The following is a 9978-nucleotide window of genomic DNA, read 5'->3' on the forward strand; positions in this document are numbered from 1 at the left end:
CAACGTAGACCCGTCCAGATATGCCTCCACAATGAGCTTATCCTTGGACTCTACCCAAATTCAATAAGAACCCTAATCCATTTTCATCTTCTTTCATCTAGAAAAGCTCACCTTGGACAAGAGAACAGGACCCAAGTGCTGCAGCAAACAGTATGGCAGCTTCTTCCCCTCCTCCCAGAGTAGAGTCACTGTCCAAGCCTGTTCAACAACTGGTCATCAACGGTGAACAAGTGCCGGAAAACTACATCCATCAGAACACTGACGATGGACCGATCGGTGCCTCTTTTCCAGTGACGGAGATTCCTATTATTGATCTTGGTCTCCTCACATCTTCATCGCCCACAGGTGAACCAGAACTTGAGAAACTTAGATCAGCTCTCAGCTCATGGGGTTGTTTTCAGGTTTGCTACAAACCCCATTATAATTAGATTTGTTCACTCCCTAGGACCCTCACCATACTTTCGATGTGTTACATATAGGACAATCATGCAGTTCTAAGCATCAATTATAACCCAATTATGAAGCAAGCTCATCCAATTCTTAGGACTCAAATCAGTGTTTCATCGCGGAATGAACAGTAGTCGAATATTAGAGTCCAATTAAGATAGCACCTCTATGAATTCTGAAAATCAACTTCATCTCCTGATTTATCAGTACATGAATCAGGAGATGAATTAAGAATCCCATTGATCAACCTGTTGACAAGACTTTTTGGGAACTGTTTAGGCTTGTTCGTATGATTTTTCTCCATTTCAAACCTGTTGTACCCAAAAAAGAAAAAGCATGTTTGATATCTTCCATCATTCTTACAGTATACCATGAGTTGATTGGGTTTCAGGCAATAAATCATGGAATGGCAAGTTCTTTTCTAGACAAAGTGCGGGAAGTAACCAAGGAATTCTTTGCACTTCCAATGGAAGAGAAGCAGAAATACTCCAGAACCCTTGAAGACATTGAAGGGTATGGGAATGACACAGTCGTCACAGAGCATCAGACCCTTGATTGGACTGACCGATTGTATCTTCTGGTAAGGCCAGAAGACCAGCGAAAGCTCAAACTTTGGCCTGAAAATCCTGATACTTTTAGGTAATTTTATCCATGCATCTCAAAATTGGAAGAATATAGAAGCAAGTTTTTCATTTATTTGAAAATTTTATCTGCAGGGATACATTAAATGAATATACCGAGAAGCTGGGACAGTTGACTGAAATAGTTCTCAAGGCCATGGCAAAGTCATTGAGCCTTGAGGATAGTTGCTTTCTAGATCACTGTAGAGAAGGAGCATTGATGTCTACAAGATTCAATTTTTACCCAGTTTGTCCAAGGCCTGATGTTATTCTGGGCTTGAAACCACATGCAGATGGATCAACAATCACCTTTTTGTTGCAAGACAAAGAAGTGGAAGGTCTTCAAGTCTTGAAAGATGATCAGTGGGTTGGAGTTCCTATCATCCCTCAAGCACTTCTCATTAATCTCGGCGATCAATCAGAGGTAAAAGTTCTAACATATACAGTTGGAAAGTGTGTTAAATTCCTAACTAAAAATATTGAATAAAATATTTTGTAAATGGATATATTATTGTAATATTAGTTTCTAATAAAATAAAGAAAACTATTAGAAATATTTTTATAAATATTTTAAGTCACAAGGAAAAAAGGTTATTAAATGGAGATGAATCTATAAAGATTATTCAAATGTGAGAAAAAATAGGAAATACACAATGGTGCAAGAGAGCTCATGATTAAACAAGAGGGCTCATGGTGTAGGTATAAATATAAGGAGGAAGAATAGGAAATACACAATGGTGTGAGAGAGCTCATGATTCAACAAGAGGGCTCATGGTTTAGGTATAAAGATAAGGAACGAGGAAACATGGAACCCAATAGTTATATCTAGTTTCTATCATCTATAATATTTTTAATGGTATAGTGAAACAATCCTCTCTCATCTGTTGATGCAAACATGTTTAGCCGAACCATATTAATACCTCTATATGAATTGTTTTATCTTTGTGTTCTAAATTTGAGTTATATAACCAGTGAATTGTTTTATCCTTATGTTCTAAATTTGAGTTAAATAACTTATGACGTATAATGCCCGTAGCTAGCGAGTAATGGAATCTTCAAGAGCCCAGTACATAGGGTGGTGACAAATTCAGAAAGGGAGAGGATTTCAGTGGCTACTTTCCTTCTTCCCCATCCGGATATGGAGATTGAACCTGCAAATGGGTTGGTCAATGAACAAAGGCCAAGGTTATACAAGAAGGTGAAGAATTATGTTAGTCTCTATTTCCACAATTACCAGCGAGGGAAAAGACCAATTGATACACTCAAAATTTAAATTTATTTTCTTGTTATTTTTCATCTCCTATGGTTTATATCGCAAAGTTATTATCAAATCCATGGAATTTTAATAAAAATAGTTACTTGGAATGGATTCTTTTTGGAACAGCAAGTTGCCCAAGGGAATTCTTGGGCATTTATTGAAGAAGAACATCACATGGTTGCCCATTGGTGTAATGTATTATCTAGAGAAGTCTAGACTGGGGCTGCTTGCAAAATCTGGCTGCTGAGTGAGAAACCAGAAAAGATATGGTTCAATGCAGACAATTGAGAGCATAGAAGAAAGGTTAAATCCATTTGATAAAATCCAAAAAAATCAAAATAAGGATGACCCAAATAATAGACCATCATGTAAAAGCTTGTTGAAACACCAAAACAGATCTATGTCAAGTATAAACAAGCTTCTTTTCTAGTATCTTAATTCATGATGGGACCTTGGGTGGGGCAAACAAAACAATATAAAGTTGCATATTCAGATATGTAATGTAAAAAGAGGTGTCATATGCCTAACAAAACATCCCAACTTACGAGAAAAGAACAGTGAAATTCAAGCGACCACATGCAAGTTGATAAAAGAGCAACCAGCTCTTGATGATGATGATTAAAAGAAAGAATAACATTGTCCTAACTCTTCAAAACATTGACCATTATGGTCAGCACTGTTGTTATTCACCCCAAAAATGGGAAAGTATTACCTACTGGCTCAGCTGTGTTTGAAGGGGAAAAAAGCTTGCACTACAGACTAAACGTATACTCAAAAAGATTAAAGCAGAACAAAGGAAAGAACCAGAAAAAGACTTGAAAAACCAGACCTGGGGTGAGGGAAGACACTAAAAAGTAAAACATAAGGGAATTTGTGGTTCATCGCTGGATGCGCCAGTAGTATGTCACATCCTCTCTACTTCCAAATCTTGAAAAGCAGGCCACCATGTGCAGCAAAAAAGGGAGCAAATACAAGAGATTCAACTGCCATTAGCTTGATGAGGATGTTGAGAGACGGGCCAGAAGTGTCCTTGAGAGGGTCCCCAATTGTGTCACCAATCACAGCTGCCTTGTGTGGGTCCGATCCTTTTGGACCGAGGGCCTTTGCATGCTCTGAAGCCCCAGCCTGCCGTCCCACAATCAATTCCAGATTATCCAGTGTAAGAGAAGGCTCTTCAGAAAAAAAAATAAGAGCGAATATATACAGGGTTAAATCAAATGCCTACCTCAATATACTTCTTGGCATTATCCCAAGCACCACCAGTGTTGGAAGCAGAGATGGCAATCTGTAAAATACAGTTGGGACAGACCTTATCAAAAAGATATAGTTGAGAGAGACATATATAAAGGGTTTATAAGTACATTTATTACATATACAAAAATATTTAACAATGCAAACCATTGCATCAGTGCATAGTAAAAGCATACAACACTAACAAAATGGCAAATATTAATAGATATTCTCACTGGCAGAGCCAACCAAGGCTGAGGAGGGGCACATGCCCCCTAAAAAATGAAATCATAATAAGGGTTTTGAACCCTTGACCTTTTGTTTAAAGAGAAAACATGTTTTCCACTGCACTATATACCATTGTCTCTCCCTATTTTTGCCCCCTCTGAAATAATTCTTTTATCTATGCCCCTCCTAGAGGCTAGAGCACATTCCTAGCTCCTCCACTGGATATTATCCTTATAGTGGCTGTTACTTCATAACATTTTACCATTCATAGTGTTTTATTCTTTGAAATTTGAATATTCAATTTATTACTTCAAATAATATTCAATTTATTACTTCAAAAATATTTGAAATCCAAAGAGTAGATATGTGATAATCGTTGTAATAACAATAAAACGGAGGAAGCCATTGTCTTGTTTTTTAGATAACTGTATTTTGAAACCTGGCTCAGAGAATATGCTATTTATTAGTGGCCTATTTTGGAGAACATATCTAACAACTACATTTAGCATTACCTGGACACCAGAGACAAGAGATCCGGCAAGAACACCAGCTAGAGTTTCTACACCCAACAAGGTCCCAACTATGAGGGGAGTGAGCATGACAAGGGCACCAGGTGGTATCATCTCTTTGATTGAAGCGTCAGTAGAGATCTTAACACAGGTGGCATAATCAGGCTTGGCAGTGCCTTCCATGAGACCTGGGATGGTATTGAATTGTCGGCGCACTTCTTCAACCATCTTTAGAGCTGCACTTCCAACACTCTTCATTGTCATTGCAGAGAACCAGTAAGGAAGCATTGCACCCACAAGCAAACCAATGAAAACTTTTGGAGTCAGGACATCAACTGTTGAAATAGCTGCACGGCTCACAAAGGCACCAAAGAGGGCCAGGGACACTAGAGCTGCAGACCCAATTGCAAAACCCTAGAAACAGAAGAATAACATCAATTAGGGGTGTCTCATGCATCATTGATGATATATCTTCTCAATAAATGTATGACAGAAAACTGATGACAGTTATCTTTTACAGCCCTAGAGGCTTAGCTTTAGTGGTAAAGGGATGGGAAGGGTTTGTGGGTGGCTTTAGGTTCAAGTCCCAATGGGGACAAAAATGTACCTATCAAAAACAAAAAAAAGAATTCTTTTGCAACTTAAAAAATGCCCTTCACCTATAACAAAGAAGGGAACACATGTTTTTCACAAATTTTTAAACAGTCAAAAAAATCATTGTTGACCATGCATAGACCACACATTAACCTGTTGATTGAAATGCTACCATGGAACACTAGATGGATTATGGGTATGAATTAATGTAAAGAAAAAAGTGGTGCTTTCAAAGAACTGGTGTCAGTCTAAGAGACAAAAATGTAAACCTTTCCAATAGCAGCAGTGGTGTTTCCTGCAGCATCAAGGGCATCAGTTCTCTCACGGATTCTGTGGCTCATGCCAGCCATTTCAGCAATGCCTCCAGCATTGTCACTGATGGGACCATAAGCATCAATGGCCAATCCGGTAGCAATTGTGCTCAGCATCCCAAGGGCAGCTACTGCAATACCATACATAGCAGCAAAGCTGAAACTGACAAAAATGCTCACTGCAATGGCAAAAATAGGGATAATGACAGATTTGTATCCTAATGCAAGGCCAAAAATAACATTTGTAGCAGCTCCAGTCCGGCAGGAATCAGCGACATCCTGCACAGGGCTGCAAAATAATGCCAGGATATGGTTAATCTAGAGTCCTTGAGCAAAATATCAAGGGGAAATACAAACACCTTCATCACCAGTACCTGTATGTGTTGCTAGTATAATACTCTGTTACAAATCCAATAATAAGCCCAGCCCAGAGGCCAACTCCAACGCACAAGAACAGCTGCCAGTTCTGCACAACAGTGAAATTTAAATATGGTCACATCAACATTAATTGAAATAGATAATATGTGGGGCTGTTTGAATGCCCCATTTAACTGAAATTATATCATCCTTTCTCATATTATATTTGGAATGAATCTACTTTAATCATGTACAGAATTTAAAATAAATCTCCTAGACAAGGTTTCTATGGAAAATTAGTACCAATTAATCCAGCACACATTATCACACACAACATTTCAAGAGCATCAGGATCAGTAAATTCCGTCTGTTGTCCTAATTAACCAGTGGCCATGGTCTAGAGGATGTTGCAATTGGGCATTCTGCAATAGGGTGATTTTATAACTCAAAGAAAATAGTTTTCTGCAAAGGCTCCTCCTTTGCTAACAGAAATTCTCATGCCTTCAAATGCTATGGAAAATAACATGGGACAAACAAAGACCACCTAGCTTAATGCGAGCGATTCATATGAAAATATAATAATTGTTAAACATCTTCCAAAATAAGAAGCAATTATGGAGCATACCAGTTCTTCACAACCTTTTGGCTTCCAAAATTGAAGATGGTGAAGGAAGATGGAAGAGCAATCCAACTAACAAATGCAATTCCAGCAGTCATCAAAATAGTGGAGATGATGAGCTGCTTCTTCAGTGCTGGCTCAATTTCCTTTACAGCTTTGATCTCAAAAAAGTCAGTTGCAAATAAGGTGGTGATCAAACAAACAAGAATGCCTATGGAACTAATGATGAGAGGATAGAACATTGCAGTCATTTCATGATTGATCCCAAATGAGGAGATGGAAGCAACCACAAGGGCAGCACATGATGACTCAGCATACGAACCAAAAAGGTCAGCTCCCATCCCAGCAATATCCCCAACATTATCACCAACATTGTCAGCTATAACCTGGAAAAACAAAAGCAAATTAACAAATTAAAACCCAAAGAAGCAAACTTTTTTTGGACACCTAAAAAATTTCAAAGGATTTTGTTCCTACAGCTGGATTTCTCGGGTCATCCTCAGGAATTCCCCTCTCAACCTTGCCCACAAGATCTGCACCAACATCAGCAGCTTTTGTATAGATACCTCCACCTACTCTGCCAAAGAGAGCCATGGAAGAACCACCAAGGCCATAACCAGTTATAGCCTCATAAAGGCCTTCCCAGTCATCACCATAGTATATCTTGAAGAGGTTGATGGCAATATAGAGGACCAAAAGACCATTTGCAGCAAGAAGGAATCCCATGACTGCACCAGATCTAAATGCAGTGATAAAAGCCTTCCCAACACCCTTCCTTGCCTCCAGAGTGGTTCTGGCATTTGCATAAGTAGCAATTTTCATCCCAAGGAAACCAGAAAGCAGAGAAGTAAAACCACCGAGCAAGAAGGATATTGTGCTGAAGATAGCATTGGCAAGTGCTGGCTTGCACATCTCTCCTTTGTTGTATATGCAAGGCTGGCTCTTTGTGCTGAAACCCTCCACAGAGCCAAGGAAAACGAAAATCAAGATTGCAAAAGCAACCATGAAAATTCCAACATACTGATATTCGGTATAGAGGAAAGAGGTTGCTCCTGTAACATCCACGCATTCAAATTTAGAAAACCCAAAAACTTCCCCGGAGATTAGAGATAAAAGCATGTGACAAACAAAACAAACAAAAGGTTTTACCATCATGATCAAATTTCATTATCAAATTAAATTAAGGTCTAATAACCAAAACATAAGATAATACACCTCAAATTGAACAAGTCGTTCATAATTTAGTAAATACCAGCTATGCTGAAGCACAAATTTAGATCACATCTACAACTGATGTAGTCAATGACCTTTTATACGCATACCTCAATTCTAAGAAAACAATGAACCACTTTCTCTTCTTTTGCATTTTTTTTTCCTTTTCATTTTTTCATTTTTCATTTTTTCCTCCAGTATTACTGTATGAATGCTGCATTTCCAGTTACCTTGCCCAAAAGTCCATTCTTCATCTCTGTTGCTAAAATTAACACACCATGAGACATTGTAACTGGTGTTCTTCTTGTCTATTTGAAGTCCACATGACACAGTTAAAATCGTTAGTTTAAAATTTGAAGCTTTTTTTTTGGTTTAAAGTTCACAGCATAAATTTGAAAAAATTATTAATGCCCCATGAATTTTTAATCCCTCTTAGAGCTGGACTAGTTAGTTCCATAAAAACCTCATACACCTCTCATTCCACTCAGAGGGAGATTAGACTAACAGAAAAGAAAGACAGAGAGATGAAGAGGATCCACATGAATAGTGGGATCCCAAATCTAGTACAATTAATTATGTCCTTCATAGGAAGATGGCATTTTTAAATAGAGGAACCCTGATATCATATTAAATCATTAAAGTACCCGGCTATGACCAAAATCCGAACCCTGAAGACTCATTCTGAAACTGCATGTGCTAATATTAATACTGTTTATAAACTCAAATAAAACACTAAATCTCCACTACATTCCCTAGATCCAAACAACTAATCTTCATCATAAAAATCTTTAATATTATTATTATTCAAAAAGTAACGGAAAAGCAAATAATAATAATAATAATAATAATAATAATAATAATAATAATAATAATTTATAAGTATAATAATAACAATAATTATTACTAATCTTAACAATAATATTAGCTAGAATATCGCGCTTATCTTAATAATTTAATTGAACCAAAAAAATTATACATATAATTATATTTTCATTCATTTATCTATTTAACAAAAACCATAATTCCACAAAAAGCTATACATGCAGTCCGGAGCAACCAAAAACGCAACCAGATCGAACAAGGGGAAAAAAAAAAAAAATCTCTAAAAACACTGAGATCCGCGATAGAAAATTCACCTTCAGAGATAGCATTCTGTATCTCAGCACATTTCTGAACGACGCTGTGATCATTGAGGCCTTCTTCTTCCTCAATCAGGTACTCAGCAGTGCCATTCTTGCTGGAGTTAGAGAGCGAGTGCCGCTCTGGAGAAAGCTTGACGCGGGAGACCAGAATCCACTGAACCACAGAGAAGACGATCCCGACGATGGCGCAGGCCGGAACCAAGATCTCAGTGCCGAGATCTGACAGAATCGCCATGGACGGACGGACGGACCGACAAACTCCGGCGCCGGAAAACCAATATCACGAGAACACGAGAGAGAATAATGGAGTTGCCTTTGGCTCCGGTTCTCTCACTCTACTCCACCACGATACTTGACACTCCGCGGCTTTGCAATGGTTTATATATATGCGAGCGTAGAGAGAGAGTGATGATGACGATAATGACGATGAGAGAGTGAAAAAATAATTCTATTATTATAAAACATTTACAAAATATTTTTGAAAATTACCATTTCCAGCTCCATTTTTGTTAATTCCACGTTGCCACGATGCAATTAATTGCCAAATCCAAAACAGCTCAGCCATTTTTGGATCTATTTGCACAAACCCCTTAATTTACGAATTTATTCCTTTCTTTTAAATCTTCGGTTGTTAGTCAAATCATTTGTTGACGTGGCCTCTTTTGATTACAAAATTATGGGAGGCAGCGCTACACACATGACACGGTGGGTGATCTTCGGTAAGTTGGTAACAACATTCTCAAAGAATAATATTAATATATATATATATATATATATATATATATATATATATATATATATATATATATATATATTATCACTTACCATACATATCCGACCGAAAATTAAAAGAGATGCCACGTCCTGTCTAAAGATCGCCATTACCTTAAAAATGAAGCTGATCTGGCCATATTCCTTATCACTTTATCCTCTTTTCGTGGCAGAATTTCAAGATCACACATTTGCATGGTGACACATTTGATCCATGATTAATGGGAACATTTATTCAAGTTCATAAACAACAAAATGCCTGAATGTTTCGATTATGTGATTGATTTTTAAGGCACCTTGCTTTATGATTCTTTTAAATAAATGTTATCAACACCATGGTAGAAGATAGAATCGAACAAAAATAATGATAAAAAAGTTACAGAATCTTTAGCTTTAATGTTTTTAGATGTGCTTTTGACATTTGGACTCTTTCCCAGTTCCTTATCCTAATTCTTCCTCGTCACGCAATGTTTTCAAGATTTCATGTTATGCTAGCTGTTCACTTTATTTGATTAAAAATACGAATAAATAAAATATTTTTTAATATTTTTTGTCAATATAGATGATAAAAATATCAAAATGGGGTTATATATGTAATTTTTAATATATGAAAGTTATTTTTAAAATAAGATTATTGTTGTTATCTTGTTCTAAAATGAGAAAAAATAAGAATTCTTTTA

The 9978-nt window shown here is 37.1% G+C and overlaps 2 protein-coding genes across 3 annotated transcripts; one reads left to right on the top strand and one right to left on the bottom strand.

The window, feature by feature from the left end:
- On the top strand, positions 1-2448 carry LOC117925042 (protein SRG1-like). 2 transcript variants are annotated; one of them, XM_034843853.1, is made up of 4 exons: positions 1-401; positions 839-1086; positions 1164-1491; positions 2108-2250. In XM_034843853.1, exons 1-4 carry the CDS (start codon positions 153-155, stop codon positions 2147-2149), a joined length of 867 nt encoding a protein of 288 aa, XP_034699744.1. In that variant the 5' UTR covers positions 1-152; the 3' UTR covers positions 2150-2250. The 2 variants fall into 2 exon arrangements, with proteins under 2 accessions (XP_034699744.1, XP_034699743.1); XM_034843852.1 differs by having other exon boundaries at positions 4-401; positions 2104-2448.
- Positions 2449-2908: 460 nt separating this feature from the next.
- On the bottom strand, positions 2909-8889 carry LOC117925041 (pyrophosphate-energized vacuolar membrane proton pump-like). Its single transcript, XM_034843851.1, has 8 exons — positions 8522-8889; positions 6651-7225; positions 6180-6559; positions 5572-5658; positions 5156-5486; positions 4296-4706; positions 3551-3610; positions 2909-3450 (listed from the first exon to the last, which is right to left on the bottom strand). The coding sequence occupies exons 1-8, from the start codon at positions 8760-8762 to the stop codon at positions 3241-3243; spliced, it is 2295 nt and encodes a 764-aa protein (XP_034699742.1). The 5' UTR covers positions 8763-8889; the 3' UTR covers positions 2909-3240.
- Between the last annotated feature and the right edge of the window lie 1089 nt (positions 8890-9978).

Source organism: Vitis riparia, chromosome 11, assembly GCF_004353265.1.
Source record: "Vitis riparia cultivar Riparia Gloire de Montpellier isolate 1030 chromosome 11, EGFV_Vit.rip_1.0, whole genome shotgun sequence".
Taxonomy (NCBI): Eukaryota; Viridiplantae; Streptophyta; class Magnoliopsida; order Vitales; family Vitaceae; genus Vitis; species Vitis riparia.